The 22,683-nt window shown below is 37.8% G+C and overlaps 2 protein-coding genes across 3 annotated transcripts; both read right to left on the bottom strand.

The window, feature by feature from the left end:
- Positions 1–12,726: 12,726 nt before the first annotated feature.
- LOC308684272 (olfactomedin-4-like) lies at positions 12,727–14,841 on the bottom strand (the record flags this gene model as incomplete). The annotated part of the gene is made up of 4 exons (XM_081355388.1): positions 14,832–14,841; positions 14,517–14,735; positions 13,625–13,775; positions 12,727–13,556 (listed from the first exon to the last, which is right to left on the bottom strand). The coding sequence occupies exons 2-4, from the start codon at positions 14,733–14,735 to the stop codon at positions 12,727–12,729; spliced, it is 1,200 nt and encodes a 399-aa protein (XP_081211514.1). The 5' UTR covers positions 14,832–14,841.
- A 3,313-nt stretch (positions 14,842–18,154) lies between these two features.
- LOC308684271 (olfactomedin-4-like) lies at positions 18,155–21,248 on the bottom strand. 2 transcript variants are annotated; one of them, XM_081355387.1, is made up of 6 exons: positions 20,750–21,248; positions 20,552–20,640; positions 20,253–20,375; positions 19,902–20,120; positions 19,208–19,361; positions 18,155–19,131 (listed from the first exon to the last, which is right to left on the bottom strand). In XM_081355387.1, exons 2-6 carry the CDS (start codon positions 20,606–20,608, stop codon positions 18,293–18,295), a joined length of 1,392 nt encoding a protein of 463 aa, XP_081211513.1. In that variant the 5' UTR covers positions 20,609–20,640; positions 20,750–21,248; the 3' UTR covers positions 18,155–18,292. The 2 variants fall into 2 exon arrangements, with proteins under 2 accessions (XP_081211513.1, XP_081211512.1); XM_081355386.1 differs by having other exon boundaries at positions 20,552–21,248.
- Between the last annotated feature and the right edge of the window lie 1,435 nt (positions 21,249–22,683).

The raw sequence follows: 22,683 nt of genomic DNA, 5'->3' as shown, positions 1-22,683 counted from the left end.
TTGACTTGACAAAAAATAAAATACTTGAGACTTGACTCGGACTTGGAAGTTAAAGACTCGGGACTTGACTTGACTTGAGACACGATGACTTGAATGACTTGAGTGTTAATCACATCATGTTTTCAGTTTGAATATAAAATATATAAATAATTTAAAAAAATAAAGTTGATTACCCAGCTGGAGCGCAGGCTGAGAATAGCGCTGTCATGACTGGATCACGACACTATCATCAGTCATGCCCTCTCGTACCTTACGCACACCACGCCCACTTAGATCAGATATCACATCAACATGTCAGCCGGAGGGGTACCGATGGTCATCGCTTTCGGCTTCAAGGATTATTCACAAGATGGCAAAAGACGAACACAGAGCTGCCAACTCTCACGCATTCACAGTGAGACTCACGCGGTTGACGCTTTTCACACGCTCTCACACACATCCATTTTTTCACGCACAGAAAAATTGCGAAGCAAAGAGGACACGGATACCGACCGACTAGACAGAGCAGGTTACTTATGATATAAAAAAATCTCAGCTCTCAGATTCTGTCACTTTTATTATGAAATTCAAACAAAAAATAGCGTTTTGGCGCTTGTAAATGTGACGCGACAGATCCCTAGCGGCACATGAACCGATCGTCTCTACAACCTAGTAAATAAACAAGAATGAACACTGAAAGATACAGTGCAACTTACCGAAATGTATATTCCTCATACATAATATCGACCAAACAGCTGGAGAACAATTATGTCACATAACAAAGGCTACCTCAGGAAAGCCATTTGATGACCATAACATGGGCTAGGCTACAGCACGTTAGTTGGCTAGAAAAAAAGAGCTATAGAGAGTATTTTGCTAAATATGTGTACTATATTACTTATTTATTTTTACTTATATCATTAAATAAAGTTGTTATTAATAAAAAAAACGCATTATATGTATTTGAGTTATTTTTAACCTTAAAGGAGAAGTTCACTTTTAAAATGAAAATTCTGTCATCATATACTCACCCTCATGTTGTTTCAAACCTGTATGAATTTCTTTCTTCTGCTGAACAGAACAGAATATATTTAGAAGATTATCAGTAACCAGACAGTTTTTGGGTCCCATTGACTTCCATAGTAGGAAAAAAATAAAAACTGTCTGGTTACTGATAATCTTCTAAATATCTTCTTTCCTGTTCAGCAGAAGAAAGAAATTCATACAGGTTTGAAACAACATGAGGGTGAGTATATGATGACAGAATTTTCATTTTAAAAGTGAACTTCTCCTTTAAATAATACTTCCAGCTGATAGGGCTCTCTGTCTGTTTACATTAGGTGAGTTGTTTTTTTTTCTTGAGAAAAATGAATGCCTACCTTGTGTAGCCTACCTAATATTTATCCACATGAGTCAATATTAAATCAAATCACAAGAATTGAATTGAAATAATAAAAAAGCATAGCTTACCAGAAATTGTACCATGTAACCATTGTAACATGTTGTCACTAAACCTAATAAAATTCAGTTTAGTTACTAAAATGTTTTCACAATCACAATACACTTATTGTGATGCAATAATTTTTTTTTACATCCCCCCAATCCCCCCTAAATCGTTGTTTAGGTACATTAAACCATAAAGCTTTTTCACGTTAGGACTTATATATAAAGCCCATGAGAACCGTGGGGAGTCAACCCACAGCCGCTCCGCTGCCCTGCTCAAAATGTGAAACAGAAACGCTTAATGTCAGATAACGTCCATAATAATTTGACTTTTGGTTCGATTTTTTTTAACTGTTTTCAGTGATTATGAGAGAGAAATTTGGTAATCATTGTTTAGGCTACATTAAACCACGTCATGTCATATTGTCAACATGGTCCTTATGAAGCAGAATAGTGGGTCACATGTCTAATGCTTTTTTGAAAACTTAAGGCTTTCTTCTTGTCTTGTCTTGTCTTGTCTTTTCACTTTATTTAGATCAGATTCTGCAGGTAAAATTACAATAATAAGGTGACTTGACTTGGACTTGACTTGACCTACTACAGGACTTGACTTGACTTGACTTGACATAGCCTGTGACTTGACTTGACTTGACTTGCCCAAGAAAAAAATACTTGGGACTTACTTGAGACTTGAAGGTTAAGACTTGAGACTTACTTGAGACTTGCACATGTGTGACTTGGTCCCATCTCTGCCCAATAGCCAAGTGGTCAGTGCCCTTGCAAAATTTTTTAGCTTTGGGCGACCCGAGTTCAAGTCCCGTTTCGTCAAACTTTCTTGATAGTACATTGTCCTATCATAATAAAAGGCAAACAAATAAATTCTTTAAACTGATGCAAGTCAAGCTCCATCCACAAACAAAAATAAAATCAGCATTTTTAAGCCATTACATCAACATCTCTCATAATGGGAGTGGGGAAACGGATTTCGACAGCTGTTTTTTCTGCCATCGAATTCAGTTCCCCCTATGTTTCTTACACAATGAGGTTCTAATATTTGTCACTTTACAGCTAAATGCACAGCCCAATAGCCAAGTGGTCAGTGCCCTTGCAATTTTTTTTAGCTTTGGGCGACCCGAGTTCAAGTCCCGTTTCGTCAAACTTTCTTGATAGTATACTGTCCTATCATAATAAAAGGCAAACAAATAAATTCTTTAAACTGATGCAAGTTAAGCTCCATCCACAAACAAAAAATAAAATCAGCATTTTTAAGCCATTACATCAACATCTCTCATAATGGGAGAGGGGGAACGGATTCCGACAGCTGTTTTTTTGCCGTCGAATTCTGTTCCCCCTATGTTTCTTACACAATGAGGTTCTAATATTTATCACTTTACAGCTGATTACACAGCCCAATAGCCAAGTGGTCAGTTCCCTGGCAATCTTTTTTTTTGCTTTGGGCGACCCGAGTTCAAGTCCCATTTCATCAAACTTTCTTTATGGTATACTGTCCTATCGTAATAAGAAGCAAAAAAAAATGTATTATTTAAACTGATGCAAGTTAAGCTCCATCCACACACAAAAATAAAATCAGCATTTTTAAGCCATTACATCAACATCTCTCATAATGGGAAAGGGGGAACGGATTCCGGCAGCTGTTTTTTGGCCGTCGAATTCTGTTCCCCCTATGTTTCTTACACAATGAGGTTCTAATATTTGTCACTTTATAGCTGATTACACAGCCCAATAGCGAAGTGGTCAGTTCCCTGGCAATTTTTTTTTTAGCTTTGGGCGACCCGAGTTCAAGTCCCGTTTCGTCAAACTTTCTTGATAGTATACTGTCCTATCATAATAAAAGGCAAACAAATAAATTCTTTAAACTGATGCAAGTTAAGCTCCATCCACAAATAAAAAATAAAATCAGCATTTTTAAGCCATTACATCAACATCTCTCATAATGGGAGAGGGGGAACGGATTCCGACAGCTGTTTTTTTGCCGTCGAATTCTGTTCCCCCTATGTTTCTTACACAATGAGGTTCTAATATTTATCACTTTACAGGTGATTACACAGCCCAATAGCCAAGTGGTCAGTGCCCTGGCAATCTTTTTTTTTGCTTTGGGCGACCCGAGTTCAAGTCCCGTTTCATCAAACTTTCTTGATAGTATACTGTCCTATCGTAATAAAAAGCAAAAAAAATGTATTATTTAAACTGATGCAAGTTAAGCTCCATCCACAAACAAAAAATAAAATCAGCATTTTTAAGCCATTACATCAACATCTCTCATAATGGGAGAGGGGGAACGGATTCCGACAGCTGTGTTTTTGCCGTCGAATTCTGTTCCCCCTATGTTTCTTACACAATGAGGTTCTAATATTTATCACTTTACTGCTGATTATGCAGCCCAATAGCCAAGTGGTCAGTGCCCTGGCAATCTTTTTTTTAGCTTTGGGCGACCCGAGTTCAAGTCCCGTTTCGTCAAACTTTCTTGATAGTATACTGTCCTATCATAATAAAAGGCAAACAAATAAATTCTTTAAACTGATGCAAATTAAGCTCCATCCACAAACAAAAATAAAATCAGCATTTTTAAGCCATTAAATCAACATCTCTCATAATGGGAGTGGGGGAACGGATTTTCGACAGCTGTTTTTTCTGCCGTCGAATTCTGTTCCCCCTATGTTTCTTACACAATGAGGTACTAATATTTGTCACTTTACAGCTGATTACACAGCCCAATAGCCAAGTTGTCAGTGCCCTTGCAATTTTTTTTTTATTTTTGGGCGACCCGAGTTCAAGTCCCGTTTCGTCAAACTTTCTTGATAGTATACTGTCCTATACTAATAAAAAGAAAAAATGTATTATTTAAACTGATGCAAGTTAAGCTCCATCCACAAACAAAAATAAAATCAGCATTTTTAACCCATTACATCAACATCTCTCATAATGGGAGAGGGGGAACGGATTCCGACAGCTGTTTTTTTGCCGTCGAATTCTGTTCCCCCTATGTTTCTTACACAATGAGGTTCTAATATTTATCACTTTACAGCTGATTACGCAGCCCAATAGCCAAGTGGTCAGTGCCCTGGCAATCTTTTTTTTAGCTTTGGGCGAACTGAGTTCAAGTCCCGTTTCGTCAAACTTTCTTGATAGTATACTGTCCTATCATAATAAAAAGCAAAAAAATGTATTATTTAAACTGATGCAAGTTAAGCTCCATCCACAAACAAAAATAAAATCAGCATTTTTAAGCCATTACATCAACATCTCTCATAATGGGAGTGGGGGAACGGATTCCGACAGCTGTTTTTTTTGCCGTGGAATTCTGTTCCCTCTATGGTTCTTACACAATGAGGTTCTAATATTTATCACTTTACAGCTGATGTTGCAGCCCAATAGCCAAGTGGTCAGTGCCCTTGCGATTTTTTTTTATTTTTGGGCGACCCGAGTTCAAGTCCCGTTTCGTCAAACTTTCTTGATAGTATACTGTCCTATACTAATAAAAAGAAAAAATGTATTATTTAAACTGATGCAAGTTAAGCTCCATCCACAAACAAAAATAAAATCAGCATTTTTAAGCCATTACATCAACATCTCTCATAATGGGAGTGGGGGAACGGATTTCGACAGCTGTTTTTTCTGCCGTCGAATTCTGTTCCCCCTATGTTTCTTACACAATGAGGTACTAATATTTGTCACTTTACAGCTGGTTACACAGCCCATTAGCCAAGTGGTCAGTGCCCTGGCAATCTTTTTTTTAGCTTTGGGCGACCCAAGTTCAAGTCCCGTTTCGTCAAACTTTTTTGATAGTATACTGTCCTATCATAATAAAAGGCAAACAAATAAATTCTTTAAACTGATGCAAGTTAAGCTCCATCCACACACAAAAATAAAATCAGCATTTTTAAGCCATTACATCAACATCTCTCATAATGGGAGTGGGGGAACGGATTCCGACAGCTGTTTTTTTGCCGTCGAATTCTGTTCCCCCTATGGTTCTTACACAATGAGGTTCTAATATTTATCACTTTACAGCTGATTTTGCAGCCCAATAGCCAAGTGGTCTGTGCCCTGGCAATCTTTTTTTTAGCTTTGGGCGACCCGAGTTCAAGTCCCGTTTCGTCAAACTTTCTTGATAGTATACTGTCCTATACTAATAAAAAGAAAAAATGTATTATTTAAACTGATGCAAGTTAAGCTCCATCCACAAACAAAAATAAAATCAGCATTTTTAAGCCATTACATCAACATCTCTCATAATGGGAGAGGGGGAACGGATTCCGACAGCTGTTTTTTTGCCGTCGAATTCTGTTCCCCCTATGTTTCTTACACAATGAGGTTCTAATATTTATCACTTTACAGCTGATTACGCAGCCCAATAGCCAAGTGGTCAGTGCCCTGGCAATCTTTTTTTTAGCTTTGGGCGACCCAAGTTCAAGTCCCGTTTCGTCAAAATTTCTTGATAGTATACTGTCCTATCATAATAAAAGGCAAACAAATAAATTCTTTAAACTGATGCAAGTTAAGCTCCATCCACACACAAAAATAAAATCAGCATTTTTAAGCCATTACATCAACATCTCTCATAATGGGAGAGGGGGAACGGATTCCGACAGCTGTTTTTTTGCCGTCGAATTCTGTTCCCCCTATGTTTCTTACACAATGAGGTTCTAATATTTATCACTTTACAGCTGATTACGCAGCCCAATAGCCAAGTGGTCAGTGCCCTGGCAATCTTTTTTTTAGCTTTGGGCGAACTGAGTTCAAGTCCCGTTTCGTCAAACTATCTTGATAGTATACTGTCCTATCATAATAAAAAGCAAAAAAATGTATTATTTAAACTGATGCAAGTTAAGCTCCATCCACAAAAAAAAATAAAATCAGCATTTTTAAGCCATTACATCAACATCTCTCATAATGGGAGAGGGGGAACGGATTTCGACAGCTGTTTTTTCTGCCGTCGAATTCTGTTCCCCCTATGTTTCTTACACAATGAGGTACTAATATTTGTCACTTTATAGCTGATTACACAGCCCAATAGCCAAGTGGTCAGTTCCCTGGCAATCTTTTTTTTTAGCTTTGGGCGACCCGCGTTCAAGTCCCGTTTCGTCAAACTTTCTTGATAGTATACTGTCCTATCATAATAAGAGGCAAACAAATAAATTCTTTAAACTGATGCAAGTTAAGCTCCATCCACAAACAAAAATAAAATCAGCATTTTTAAGCCATTACATCAACATCTCTCATAATGGGAGTGGGGGAACGGATTTTGACAGCTGTTTTTCTGCCGTCGAATTCTATTCCCCCTATGTTTCTTACACAATGAGGTTCTAATTTTTATCACTTTACAGCTGATTACGCAGCCCAATAGCCAAGTGGTCAGTTTCCTGGCAATCTTTTTTTTAGCTTTGGGCGACCCGAGTTCAAGTCCTGTTTCATCAAACTTTCTTGATAGTATACTGTCCTATCATAATAAAAAGCAAAAAAATTTATTCTTTAAACTGATGCAAGTTAAGCTCCATCCACAAACAAAAATAAAATCAGCATTTTTAAGCCATTACATCAACATCTCTCATAATGGGAGTGGGGGAACGGATTTCGACAGCTGTTTTTTCTGCCGTCGAATTCTGTTCCCCCTATGTTTCTTACACAATGAGGTACTAATATTTGTCACTTTACAGCTGATTACGCAGCTCAATAGCCAAGTGGTCAGTGCCCTTGCAATCTTTTTTTTAGCTTTGGGCGACCCGAGTTCAAGTCCCGTTTCGTCAAACTTTCTTGATAGTATACTGTCCTATCATAATAAAAGGCAAACAAATAAATTCTTTAAACTGATGCAAGTTAAGCTCCATCCACAAACAAAAATAAAATCAGCATTTTTAAGCCATTACATCAACATCTCTCATAATGGGAGTGGGGGAACGGATTTCGACAGCTGTTTTTTTTGCCGTCGAATTCTGTTCCCCCTATGTTTCTTACACAATGAGGTTCTAATATTTATCACTTTACAGCTAAATACACAGCCCAATAGCCAAGTGGTCAGTGTCCTGGCAATCTTTTTTTTAGCTTTGGGCGACCCGAGTTCAAGTCCCGTTTCGTCAAACTTTCTTGATAGTATACTGTCCTATCATAATAAAAGGCAAACAAATAAATTCTTTAAACTGATGCAAGTTAAGCTCCATCCACAAACAAAAAATAAAATCAGCATTTTTAAGCCATTACATCAACATCTCTCATAATGGGAGTGGGGGAACGGATTTCGACAGCTGTTTTTTTTGCCGTCGAATTCTGTTCCCCCTATGTTTCTTACACAATGAGGTTCTAATATTTGTCACTTTACAGCTAAATACACAGCCTAATAGCCAAGTGGTCAGTGCCCTCGCAATTTTTTTTAGCTTTGGGCGACCCGAGTTCAAGTCCCGTTTCGTCAAACTTTCTTGATAGTATACTGTCCTATCATAATAAAAGGCAAACAAATAAATTCTTTAAACTAATGCAAGTTAAGCTCCATCCACAAAAAAAAAAAAAAATCAGCATTTTTAAGCCATTACATCAACATCTCTCATAATGGGAGTGGGGGAACGGATTTCGCCAGCTGTTTTTTTTGCCGTCGAATTCTGTTCCCCCTATGTTTCTTACACAATGAGGTTCTAATATTTATCACTTTACAGCTGATTGCACAGCCCAATAGCCAAGTGGTCAGTGCCCTGGCAATCTTTTTTTTAGCTTTGGGCGACCCGAGTTCAAGTCCCGTTTCGTCAAACTTTCTTGATAGTATACTGTCCTATCATAATAAAAAGCAAAAAAAATTATTCTTTAAACTGATGCAAGTTAAGCTCCATCCACAAACAAAAATAAAATCAGCATTTTTAAGCCATTACATCAACATCTCTCATAATGGGAGTGGGGGAACGGATTTCGACAGCTGTTTTTTTGCCGTCGAATTCTGTTCCCCCTATGTTTCTTACACAATGAGGTTCTAATATTTGTCACTTTACAGCTGATTACGCAGCCCAATAGCCAAGTGGTCAGTGCCCTGGCAATCTTTTTTTTAGCTTTGGGCGACCCGAGTTCAAGTCCCGTTTCGTCAAACTTTCTTGATAGTATACTGTCCTATCATAATAAAAGGCAAACAAATAAATTCTTTAAACTGATGCAAGTTAAGCTCCTTCCACAAACAAAAATAAAATCAGCATTTTTAAGCCATTACATCAACATCTCTCATAATGGGAGTGGGGGAACGGATTTCGACAGCTGTTTTTTTTTGGCAAACAAATAAATTCTTTAAACTGATGCAAGTTAAGCTCCATCCACACACAAAAATAAAATCAGCATTGTTAAGCCATTACATCAACATCTCTCATAATGGGAGTGGGGGAACGGATTTCGACAGCTGTTTTTTCTGCCGTCGAATTCTGTTCCCCCTATGTTTCTTACACAATGAGGTACTAATATTTGTCACTTTACAGCTGGTTACACAGCCCAATAGCCAAGTTGTCAGTGCCCTTGCAATTTTTTTTTAGCTTTGGGCGACCCGAGTTCAAGTCCCGTTTCGTCAAACTTTCTTGATAGTATACTGTCCTATCATAATAAAAAGCAAAAAAATGTATTATTCAAACTGATGCAAGTTAAGCTCCATCCACACACAAAAATAAAATCAGCATTTTTAAGCCATTACATCAACATCTCTCATAATGGGAGAGGGGGAACGGATTCCGACAGCTGTTTTTTTGCCGTCGAATTCTGTTCCCCCTATGTTTCTTACACAATGAGGTTCTAATATTTGTCACTTTACAGCTGATTACGCAGCCCAATAGCCAAGTGGTCAGTGCCCTGGCAATTTTTTTTTTGCTTTGGGCGACCCAAGTTCAAGTCCCGTTTCGTCAAACTTTCTTGATAGTATACTGTCCTATCATAATGAAAGGCAAACAAATAAATTCTTTAAACTGATGCAAGTTAAGCTCCATCCACACACAAAAATAAAATCAGCATTTTTAAGCCATTACATCAACATCTCTCATAATGGGAGTGGGGGAACGAATTTCGACAGCTGTTTTTTCTGCCGTCGAATTCTGTTTCCCCTATGTTTCTTACACAATGAGGTTCTAATATTTGTCACTTTACAGCTGATTACGCAGCCCAATACCAAGTGGTCAGTGCCCTTGCAATTTTTTTTTTGCTTTGGGCGAACCGAGTTCAAGTCCCGTTTCTTCAAACTTTCTTGATAGTATACTGTCCTATCATAATAAAAAGCAAAAAAATGTATTATTTAAACTGATGCAAGTTAAGCTCCATCCACAAACAAAAATAAAATCAGCATTTTTAACCCATTACATCAACATCTTACATCTCTCATAATGGGAGAGGGGGAACGGATTCCGACAGCTGTTTTTTTGCCGTCAAATTTTGTTCCCCCTATGTTTCTTACACAATGAGGTACTAATATTTGTCACTTTACAGATGGTTACGCAGCCCAATAGCCAAGTGGTCAGAATCCCTTGCAAATTTTTTTTTAGCTTTGGGCGACCCGAGTTCAAGTCCCGTTTCGTCAAACTTTCTTGATAGTATACTGTCCTATCATAATAAAAGGCAAACAAATAAATTCTTTAAACTGATGCAAGTTAAGCTCCATCCACACACAAAAATAAAATCAGCATTTTTAAGCCATTACATCAACATCTCTCATAATGGGAGTGGGGGAACGGATTTCGACAGCTGTTTTTTCTGCCGTCGAATTCTGTTCCCCCTATGTTTCTTACACAATGAGGTACTAATATTTGTCACTTTACAGCTGATTACGCAGCTCAATAGCCAAGTTGTCAGTGCCCTTGCAATTTTTTTTTAGCTTTGGGCGACCCGAGTTCAAGTCCCGTTTCGTCAAACTTTCTTGATAGTATACTGTCCTATCATAATAAAAAGCAAAAAAATGTATTATTTAAACTGATGCAAGTTAAGCTCCATCCACAAACAAAAATAAAATCAGCATTTTTAAGCCATTACATCAACATCTCTCATAATGGGAGTGGGGGAACGGATTCCGACAGCTGTTTTTTTTGCCGTCGAAAAATGTTTCTTACACAATGAGGTTCTAATATTTAGCACTGTACAGCTAATTACACAGCCCAATAGCCAAGTGGTCAGTGCCCTGGCAATCTTTTTTTAGCTTTTTTAGTTTTTTAGCTTTATCTTACACAATGAGGTTTTAATAGCTTTTAGGGTCATTCGGGTACTCAAACCCCTCCACTATGGTAAGGTGGCAGTTCAAGGAGGGGAATTTTACTTTGTAACATGTTAAATAGGAACAATTTTACATTGTAACATGTTAAATAGTAATATGTTTCTTACACAAACTCATCACTCTGCTTCAGAAGGCCTTTATTAATCCCCCCAGAAGCCATGTGGAGTTTGTTTATGATGGATGGATTCACTTTTTTGAGCTTCAAACTGTTGGTAGCAATTCACTGCCAATATCAAGCTCGGAAGAGCCAGGATATTTTTTAATATAACTCCGAATGTATTCATCTGTAAGTCATATACACCTATGGCTGGAGGGTAAGTAAATCATGGGGTAATTTTCATTTTAAAGTGAACTACTGCTTTAAAAGATTCCCCCACCCCCATGATGAGAGGTGTGTTGATGTAGTGGTTTAAAAGATGCTGATTCTATTCTGTGTGTAGATGGAGCTTAAACAGCAACAGTTTAAATATGATTTTTTTGGCATTGTTGCTGGTTAAACTCCATCCACACAAGGAATAAAATCAGCATCTTTTAAGCCACTACATCAACATCTCTCATCATATGGGTGGGGGAACGGATTCCGACAGCTGAATTGTTTGCTGTCGGATTCTGTTCCCCACATGTTTCTTACTCAAGAATTTTCAAATATTTACATGTATCAAACTGATACCGTCGGATCCAGAAATTACTAGCATGCAACGTCGTAGTTATGTTGTCAATTATTAAATCCTTACTAAAAAAGTATGAATTACTTAACTGGTATGTTGTGAGTTAGGTGGGAGGTGGGAAGGATTTGCTTGCAGGTATGGAGTTCATTCTATGGAGTTCAGTTCACTGTAGTATTGTGTATCTATTACCATGGTAACTTGCTTCTGTAACCACAAAACACCACTTCATTTTCACTTTGTGTTATTTTTGCATAATTTTTTAATGACTGTGGTACAGTAGCTCCTACCAACTGACTAACTTTATTGTATTAACAAAAGATTGTTTGGGACTGCTATTTAATATTTTCAATTTAAATATACAGTATATATATTATATAGAAATTATGTCAAATTGAGTTGTGGCTTAATGATCATAGGGAAATGTGAGTCCCATGGCCAAACTATTTGAGAAACCTGCTGAAAAATCCAATATGGATTCCATTCTGTTAGGAGATAGCAGACACAGAGAGAGGTGGATTGGTTACAAAACAGTGCTTTATTGAACAGCAATCACAAACAGGTAAGTGATGATCACAGATGATGGTACAGTAAATTGTGACTATATCAACAATATTTTGTGCTCTTGACTGCAATGACATATCTTTTGTTATGTGGACTTTTTGGAATCATCACATGCCTATAGACTAAACACATAATATGCGTGTACATGCCATCAACGTTTTCACAGATTCACGTTTTTGAAGTTTACACAATGGTAAAGTTTATGATAATGGTATCGCTTTCAAAACCTGTTTAAAAAACTTGCACTTTGAAATCTACTTCAAAGTTTGCGTTCTCAGGTCATCACAACGCCATTGTCGTGTAAATGAACAGCCAGAACGCATTAAAGGTTTTCTGTTTTCAGTTGAAAACGGTGTCGTGTAAGTGGCCCCTAAGTTAATAACAATGGAAATGTAATAAATTAAAAACTTACTTAAGCTAGACGAAGACTTTCTTCTAGAGCTGCTGTACAGCGAAAACAATCTTTGTTGCATTAATTTCCTATTATCACTGGAAAGCTGCTTTAAACAATCTGTATTGTCAAAAGCGCTATTTAAATTACATATTTGGCAGTGATTTTGCTGTTGCGAAAGGGATGTTGTTGATGTCTGTTGTATTTTGTAAGGTACTTTTGTATTTTTGATGTTTGTCTGTATTTGTCATTTGGTGTTGGTGATGACTGAAGGGTGTCACAGACACAAAAAATAATTTCCGAAAGGACAATAAACTAAACTTATCTTAACTTAAATAAAGGTGACTTGACTTGCCTTTGTTTCCTTTGCTGCCTTGTTTGTCTCCATAGTTACCCATTTTTGTTTCTAGCAATTGATTACAAGCTCATTGTTCAAGTTCATTGGAGACTTACTGAAAGATGAGTTTATAAGTTAGAATGTAGGCATCACTGTAGACATACAGCAGATGATCTCTGGGGTCATAGTTTAGAAACTGAATATTAGTCTGCATCTTCTTAATGTGAATTCTCAAATCGTATTGCTCTTCTTTTGTCTTGGTGTCATAAGAGTAAAAGATCTCTTCAGTTTTTTGATCTAGGTAACGAGTAGCATAAAGCACACCGCACACCATGAATGTGTTTGTGGCAGTCCTTTTGTGAAGAGAAGTGGACCATGTTTGGTTCAAAACAGGAGGGTTACTAGTCTCAACTTTACTGATCATCACATTTCCAAAGTTGCTTGTGGTTGCGTATATAACATAGACGCCTGATTCATCAGTGGCAAAATCCATATCTGTATAGGCGTATGTTGTGCCGAGGTGTGCGAAAGGAAACTTGCTGTTGAAACCTGCATCATTAGGTAAAGCAACAGTACTGACAGAACGAGTCGTCATGTTGAACTGACAGACGGAGTATGTGTAGTAACAGTTATAATAGAGCGCATTGCCGTACATGACCATGTTTGGCCCCTGAATTGTGTTTGTTGTGGGGTTGGAGCTTGATATATAGGTATCTGTTGGTCCTATACCTAATAAAAGAGTACTCAAGGTACTGTACTGGCGGATAAAGTTGCCATAAACATTACTACTTGACAGCACCACCAGCCAGTACTTGTTCTCGTCTCCTGGAGCCGGCTTTGCATCTCGACCCCAAGCACCATAAGTATAGGAGGTGCTGTAGACCGTGAGGGAATACGTTCTAGGTCCCGCCACACTGACCATACGGCCCAGACCACAGCGAGCTAAAAACAGAAGAAAAACTGTGTAATGTACAACTGAAAAATTGGGACTATTGGGGACTTTAGCGTACCTGAGGAAACTGTTGGAGGTGCTGCTGTAGCCTTGAGCTCTTCTTTGCACTGTTCCAAGTTCTTCTGGATGTTTCTCTCTCTATATTTCTTAATTACTTGAAATTTGTCAAACTTCTCCAACTCCACCATTGTGTCTTTCATATCTTCAAGCTACGAAAGGGTGAAAAATAAGAATTTGGGCAGTTAAAAAACAAGTAAGGAAATAATATAAAAAAAATAAAATAAAATAAAAACAGCAAAAATGCCCCATCATTTATCATCTACATTTAATTAACATTAGTGTCAGATGTGCGTAGTGGAACATTTCCAGGTTTAAGGCAATTTATATTATCATATTTTTACTTAAAAAGTCATTTTCTTTTACATTGTTATCTGACCTCTATTTGAATATCTACATCATGGTAACACTTTACAATAAGGTTTAGTTTGTTAACATTAGTTAACATGAGCTTACAATGAACAATAATTCTACAGCATTTATAATTCTTTGTAAATGTTAATATTTAGTAATAGATTATATTAGTTAATGCACTGTGAAAAACATACTGAATAACATTAACAAAGATTAATAAATGCTTTAAAAATATACTGCTCATTGTTAGTTAATGTTAGATAATGCATTAACTAATGTTAACAAAACAGGATTTATTGTGAAGTTTTACCTATATACTATTTATGATGTTTTTTATTTATTTTTGAGATTGTTATTTTGAGGTTATGTTTTATGTTATGTATATTGACTTAAGTTGTATTTCTGTTATTTGCATTTATAATTAAAACTACTTACATGATTTTTATTTTCTGTTTGTGATTATTATTTTAGTGCTTTTTCTTGGCAAGAAAATATTTCACACTGCAATGGATTTGCACTTTTTTTGTACAGAAAGTCACCTGAGCTGCAGTCTGTACACTGAGATGCTGGTAATTTTGGGTGGTCCTGTTGAGTTTGTCGAGGAGGTCCTGAATCTCTGCGATCTCTAACTCAATGATGCGTAGAGAAACGGCTCCATATAGATTCCCGTCATCCTCCTTTTCTAGCACGACCACGTTTTCCTCCAGCTGCTTGATGCGTTGTTGTAGACCCAGCACAAGTACATCTAAGCCTGTCATCTGCAGATATTTATGACATTTTAATTTGATTTAAAACTCAATTGAATTAAATATAATAAGAGGGGAAAAGATGTCATTTAAATATATTTTTTGTACCTTTTCTGAAGTGATGGTCTCAATGCATTGTAAAGCAGTGGTCTCTACTTTTGTTAGTTCGTTCGTAGGAAAAGGAGGATCTAAATTTTTTAGATCGCACACACATTCTTTTCCTCTCACTGACTATGGTTACCAAATGACAGGAAAGTACATAATAAAAGAATAAAAACACTTTCAAACAATAAATGCACTCTACAATATATTAGACACAATACTTTGAGAAATAAGGTATCAATAGTAATTGTAAAGTGACTTTATTTTTCTTACCTGAGACAAACTAAGATGAAAAATAATCATCAAAATGAATAGATTAGACTGACTCATCTCTAAAGGAAATTAATCTTAAAACCTCAGAATAAACAACTTTGTGTGGCAGCAGCAGAGTTTTAAAGACATATCATTATGGTGAAATATTAAAAGTGGGAGAGACATTTGTTGCAACAGAGCTTGATTTTACAGTTTTTCTCGATTGCTTAAACACTATAACCAGGCTTTTGAACTAAAATTTCAAAACCATAACGCCATTTATCAAAAAGCACACCCATTTCACTAAACTATAAACACTATTCCCTGTTTTGACACATGAGTCAGATTTGTTGAACTGTCACTGCAAAACTCTACACACAAATCCCTTCATTTCTCATTGCTTAGACCATGTTGTCATATAGAAAGCACTAGCATTCAAAATTGTTCACTCAATCAGCACAGCTTCAGCTCAGTTAGCACACAATTACCCAGGTGGAAACACTAAGAGTCAAAATTTAACACACATCAATCAGAACCTTCAATAGATATATAAAAGGGCCCAAATCAGTTTATTGCGTTTTGGAACAATGGATCCAGAAAGACATGAAGGAAGAGGGATAAGAATGAGGAGGAGGAAGGGCAAGGATAAGAAGACAAGCAGTCTCAGATGAAATTCAAGCCACTCTAGTTGCCCATGTGTTAGTCAATGTTATGACTATAAGGGAGGCTGGGTTACGAGTAAGGCCAAATTTGAGTCGCTTTACCGTCGCCTCGAGAACCTTCAGGGAGGTGTGGGGGCAAACAAAATTCTATCACTGAATAAGAGACAAACATTTCCAATAGTCTTTGATGAGGTTTATTTTCTTGCAAGAAAAGGCCAGCAGTCATACAGTCACACAGAGTGGCTGCAGAGTGTGACAGTGAAGGGAGGGCATCCTTTCTCCTTTATAGTCTGGACTCCCAGAATGTTATCTTTTCTAGGCAAATGATGGTATTTCAACCATATGTGGAACATTCTTAGACGTGTCCATCATATTGTATCCTTGAGTGGAGACCCTCCTGTCACATCCCAACACTCTTTACCATTCCAATACAATTCGAATTCCATATTAGAATATGGTTTGCGTGTGCTCTTTTACTGTCATATGTTGGTCACACACATCTTACTGTAAGTAAATATAAAAAAATAAATTTTGAGGAGAGAGTAAAAAAAAAAAGAGTAAAACAGGAAAAAAATTTATTTTTGTGTGTGTGTGTTTTCTGTGTATGAATAAAAATGTGCCAATGTATCCACTGGTTGTGTCTTTTGTGTTCATCGTGTGAAAAGGTTTGTGATGGGGGAACCACAAGCAACATAACTTTCCAGTTTTGGAAATGTTGTTTTGAATTTATTGCACCAGTGTGTTAGACTATGTTGTAGTGTGTGTGATTTTGAGGGCTTGTGTGTCCTGTCCGAGGGCAAAGTTTGGTTTTTCAGCGAGAGTGAATGGTTTTGAGTGTAGAGCTTCATTTTGACCTGAAAATAGGATGTTTGGGGAATTGGGTGAGACGTTATGGATTTGTGTTTATAGTTTTGAGAATACGAGGCATAGTTTCAAGAAATGTGTTTAAGCAATCGAGAAAAACTGTAATTTCCAACCTTTTCTTAATGTCTAAATGATACTGAAATGAATGAATGGTGGTGAAGATTTGAAGGCGAGTTTCTCAGTTTCATACTTTATTGTCACTTAGATCCTTTATTTGTGTAAAGAAATAATGAAATGTGTTCGTTTAAAAATTATGTGAAAAATGACAAATGAAAAAGTAAGAGGGTGTGTTGTCTTATCTCTGTAGACACATTTGGTAGGTCCATGAGCAAAGTCAAATTGTAATGATTACTAACTGCGATAAGCTTTATTTAATCATGAATTGGCAAATGTTTTGCCTCACAAACTCACCACAATGTTGCTTTATACAATGTTTGCAACATCTAGTGTTTTTGTGCAAGTTTGAAGATAGACAAAAAAGGGAACCCAGATGTGCACATGTGCATTCAGGTAAGGAAAGAGTCAGGTCTGCCTTATTGGGTATGATGGTAGTTATATGTTTCTAACTAAACTACCAAACCCTAGATTTAAATATTAATAATAAACATGACATAAATAGGCCTATTCAAAATCAGTGTTGGGTGTAACTCATTAAAAGTAACTTGAGTAACGTAACCAGATTACTTTTTCAAGTAACTAGTAAAGTAACGCATTACTTTGTCAATTTACAACAAAATGTATTGCTAGGTACTTTTTCCACATTTATTGACTGACAGCTCTCCAGTCCCCATGTTGAGAGAAATAAAGTGTTGCAAAACTTTTATCAAGCTGTATTAAATTACACAAATATACTTTATGTATTTAATCTCACTTTATTAAGCAATGTCTTTGCTGCTGACCTTCAATGATCTAATTCAACCATACCAATAAGCAAAAATGACTTTAGATTAGATTTAGAAATAAGAGTGTTGAACTGTATCCTATTGTTCTTTAATCCAGAACAGCAGCAGCTGAAAGGTTTGTTGAGCTGCAACTGTACAGGTGTAAATATGCATTTCAACCCTTCAGCCCGAGGCTTATTCATTTCACTTTTGGTGTGAAAGGGCCTTAACATTTGCCAAAAATAGAACTGTTTTTGTTGTTATTAAAAAAACAAAACAGAAAGCCCAGCCCAGGTGAGAAAAAGTAACGCAAAAGTAATGTAACGCATTCCTTGTCATAAAAAGTAACTATGTAATTAGTTACTTTTTTGGGAGTAACGCAATATTGTAATGCATTACTTTTAAAAGTAACTTTCCCAAACACTGTTCAAAATACACAAAAGTATAATGGCCAAATCCAGCTGTTATTATTGTTATATAAAGTAATCGTAGACACCTCGAACTATCCTGCCTCAGGATTCAATTTGAAATATCAGCTTGGAAAGCAGATCAGCGTCACTTGATCACCTTCAAGTTTTAAAAAGTTGAACTGAAATAACAGCGCTGCATACACACAACAGAGGGCAGTGTCAGCACGCAATGGGTTATTACAGATTAATAAACCAACACAAATCTTTCACTCAAATTTTATTTCAACAACCAAAATGTGATACATAGCCTATTTAAATGATTTTCCCTTTACAGAACCACATGAAATATGTAAAATCATTACATATATTGGCAAATAAAAGACATGAAACAGTATAGTTCAGTGAACTTCCTGAAACATGGTTTCATATGTCACAATGTAGGCATCACTGTAGACATACAACAAATTATCGCTGGGGTTATAATTCATATACTTAATATTAGTCTGCATCTTCTTAATGTGAATTTTCAAATCGTATCGCTCTTTGTTGGTTTTGGTGTCATAAGAAAAAAATATCTCTTCTATTTCTTTATCTAGGTAACGAGTAGCATAAAGCACACCGCACACCATGAAGGTGTTTGTGACAGTCTTTTTGTGAAGAGAAGTGGACCATGTTTGGCTCAAAACAGGAGGGTTACTAGTCTCAACTTTACTGATCATCACATTTCCAAAGTTGCTTGTGGTTGCGTATATAACATAGACGCCTGATTCATCAGTGGCTAAATCCATATCTGTATAGGCGTATGTTGCGCCGAGATGTGCGAAAGGAAACTTGTTGTTGAAACCTGCATCATTAGGTAAAGCAACAGTACTGACAGAACGAGTCGTCATGTTGAACTGACAGACGGAGTGTGTGTTGTAACAGTTATAATAGAACGCATTGTCGTACATGACCATGTTTGGCCCCTGAACTGTGTTTGTTGTGGGGTTGGAGCTTGATATATAGGTATCTGTTGGTCCTATACCCAATGTAATAGTACTCATACTACTGTATTGGCGGATAAAGTTGCCATGTACATTACTACTTGACAGAACCACGAGCCAGTACTTGTTCTCGCCTCCTGGAGCCGGCTTTGCATCTCGACCCCAAGCACCGAAAGTGTAGGATGTTCCATACACAGTGAGGGAATATGTTCTAGGTCCTGAAACATTGACCATGCGGCCCAGACCACAGTGACCTAAAAATAAAGCAAATATGTTAGTCTAATACTTTAACACAGGGGTGTAGCTGTGGCTACGTAAGTTTATACATGCCTGGGGAAAGTGTAGGAGCTGGTGTTGTACTATTGAGCACATCTTTGCACCATTCCAGGTCCCTCTTAACACGCTGGTTCTCTCGCTCTTTCACCATCACCTGTGTGTGGTCAAACTTCTCCAGCTCCACCATCGTTTCCTCCATATCCTGAAGCTGTAGGAATGAAGGTTTAAATAAGAATAAGCAAAATGCACATAATTCACGAAATGTCCCAGTGAAATAGTATTGAGGAATTGTGGACCTGAAATCAAATAATAAATAAATTACTTAAAAATCTATTTAAGATGTATTTGATTAATTAATATTCAGATTTTTTTTATTGGTCTGACATAAATTTGTACATAATGCAAAACAATGCAGAAAATAATAAAAAATAAAAACAAATAAAATTTATGAAAATTTTCAAATTAATTTAAATACACTGTATTTAAATCAAATGTTTACATTTATTTTAAATAAACATATGCATTTAATTATTTTAAACATTACATTTAATGTTATACATTTTGAAAATTATCATGTTCTGCGACACCTAATATGACTACGAAACAATATGTTTGATATTTTGATCTTTTTTGTACACGTACTGAAAATTATCCATTTTGATTAGGAATTAATATGACACTTATAAATAAACACATTGTATAAAATTGTAATAGAAATGTAAAAGAGCTGTGGTGTAGATAAATTCACCTCTGCTGCAGTCTCTCCACTGAGCAGCTGGTAATTGTTGGTGGTCCTGTTGAGTTTATCCAGAAGGTCTTGAATCTCCGCTAACTCTAATTCAATAATGCGTAGAGACACGGATGCATACAGATTTCCATTGTCTTCTTTTTCCAGCATGGACACATTGTCCAGAAGCTGCCAGATACGACGTTGTAGACCCAACACAAGCCTGTCAATCTCTGTCATCTGCACACATTTGAAGAGAACACAATTTTGCTTTAATAACAGATTGTATAGAATTATATGCCAAACTGTAAAATTGATTCAATTGATTTGCAAGCATAAAAATCACAACACTATGTTTTGATATTTTTATACCTTTTCTGAAGTGATGTTCCCTGTGCATTTTGAAGACGAGAACTCAACGTTCTTGAGTTTATTCTCAGGAAAAGTAGGATCAGAATTTTGCAGCTCACACACACAGTCCTTCCCTCTCGTTGACTGTGGAGACGGAATAACAGGGTTATTACATAACATAATTAATTCCAACATATAAGCAAAATTACACATAAAAAATTATATATAACCAAATTTGCTAAACAAAACTTTTTGAAAATAGTGTCAGAAACAATGTAAAAAATAATAATGTTAATATTAAAAGGACAGTTAAACTTTACCTGTGATAAAATTAGAGGAATGACGACCATCAAAATGAACATGTTTGACTGACTCATGTTTGAGTTGGGAATGATTGGGATCCTGTAGCCTTGAGAATAAAAAGACAGAAGCAGAGATTTAAAGCCACAAACCCAGGATTGGTCAGTAAGTCAACAGTGCTGACATGAGAAAAATTATGAAATAAGGAAGTTCATCACCTGATCCTGCAAATACTTTGAGATTGTAAAAGGGTTTGCTTAACTGTGAGGAAAATAACAGGAGGATGCAAATGCAAGTAAAATTCTCAGTTTATTTGAAAGCGGTCAGATGAAGACACAGGTCGGGGACAAACACTCAGGTGGAGATGAAGCAGGGACGAGATGGCGATCCGGTGGTGGTGCGGTGAACAGCATGCTCGAGTGAAACAACCAGGAACCGTGGGACATCAGACGACACGAAGAACTGACGAAAATCCAGACGAAGAACTTCTCAGACGAGGCACAGGAACAGGACACACACCGAGGAACAACCACAACGATCTGACAACATGAGAGGGAAATTACTGGGCATATAATGGGAACTGGGATTGAAGACAGCTGGTGACACTAATCGACACAACGAGTAACCACACCCACACAATTACATTTACACAGACACATCAGCATGAGACAGCCGATTCATGAACCGTGACAGTACCCTTCTCCCTAGGAACGCCTCCTGGCGTTCCCAGACAACCTTACCTGTCGATTGTAATCATCGATAAGGGAGTGATCCAGAATGTCTCTAGCAGGTACCCAACTTCTCTCCTCCGGACCGTAACCCTCCCAGTCCACCAAGTACTGAAATCCGCGTCCCCTCCGTCTCGAGTCCAGAATGCGATGTACCGAATAGGTGGGTTCCCCATCTACGAGTCGAGGCGGGGGGGGAACCGGGGCAGGCGGATTAATGTGAGAATAAAACACGGGCTTAATTTTAGACACATGGAAGGCGGAGTGAATTCTCCTGTACGCAGGAGGAAGTTTGAGTCGGACTGTCACCGGACTAATAATTTTGGTGACAGGAAACGGGCCAATGAATTTGGAAGCTAACTTGTTAGACACGGAGCGGAGCGGAATATTCTTGGTAGAAAGCCACACTTTTTGACCCACGACGTAAACGGGAGGCTTTGACGCAACATTCTCTCGAGGTCCTGATTGGCTCGCTCAGACTGGCCATTGCTCTGGGGGTGATAGCCCGAGGACAGACTGACCGTGGCCCCCAGTAACTTACAAAATTCTCGCCAAAATTTGGACACGAATTGGGAACCTCTGTCAGAGACCACGTCCATCGGGAGGCCATGTAACCGAAAGACGTGATCTATGACTGTGACCGCTGTCTCCTTGGCTGAAGGTAATTTGGGCAAGGGGATGAAATGTGCCGCCTTCGAGAACCGGTCCACTACAGTTAAAACAACCGTCATGCCTCTGGAGGGCGGGAGGGCGGTGACAAAATCTAGAGCGATGTGGGACCAGGGTCTCGAAGGGACGGACAGCGGTCGAAGTAACCCATCTGGGGGCTGGTTAGATGTCTTACCAGTGGCACAAACTGAGCAAGCCAACACAAAATCGTGAATGTCGCGAGCCATTAATGGCCACCAGAATCGTTGTTTAACTAAAAAGCTGGTTCGCGTCACTCCTGGATGACAAGCCACGTTGGAGCAATGACCCCATCGAATAACGTCGGACCGTAACCCCTCCGGAACAAACAAACGACCCGGTGGGCAACCAGGCGGAGGCGTTACCCCTTCTAGGGCTGTCTTGACCCTCGATTCGACCTCCCATACCAGAGTGGAGATGACAACCTTCTCAGGTAAAATACACTCGGGAGTCACCGGGCGTTCGGATGGATCAAAAATACGAGATAAGGAATCGGGTTTGATGTTTTTGGAACCCGGGCGGTACGAGAGAACAAAATCAAAACGTCCGAAAAAAAGAGCCCACCGAGCCTGCCTGGAGTTGAGTCTTTTAGCCGATCTGATGTACTCAAGATTCTTATGATCGGTCCAGACGATAAAGGGTACCCCCGAACCCTCTAACCAATGACGCCACTCCTCCAACGCTAACTTGACTGCCAACAACTCTCTGTTACCAATGTCATAATTACGTTCGGCAGG

The sequence above is a fragment of the Scardinius erythrophthalmus genome (genome assembly GCF_964197995.2).
Source record: "Scardinius erythrophthalmus genome assembly, chromosome: 24".
In the NCBI taxonomy this organism is placed as follows: domain Eukaryota; kingdom Metazoa; phylum Chordata; class Actinopteri; order Cypriniformes; family Leuciscidae; genus Scardinius; species Scardinius erythrophthalmus.
The sequence above is the reverse complement of the archived record's forward strand: the minus strand, read 5'-3'. Positions and strand labels throughout refer to the sequence as shown.

Excerpts from the sequence above, each read along its gene's own strand:
- LOC308684271 (XM_081355386.1), bottom strand. The coding sequence starts at position 20,608 with ATGAGTCAGTCAAACATGTTCATTTTGATGGTCGTCATTCCTCTAATT. Across the intron at positions 20,376-20,551 it reads TTCCTCTAATTTTATCACAG|TCAACGAGAGGGAAGGACTG; the intron begins GTAAAGTTTAAC and ends CCGTCTCCACAG. Across the intron at positions 19,362-19,901 it reads GTGGAGAGACTGCAGCAGAG|CTTCAGGATATGGAGGAAAC; the intron begins GTGAATTTATCT and ends TCATTCCTACAG.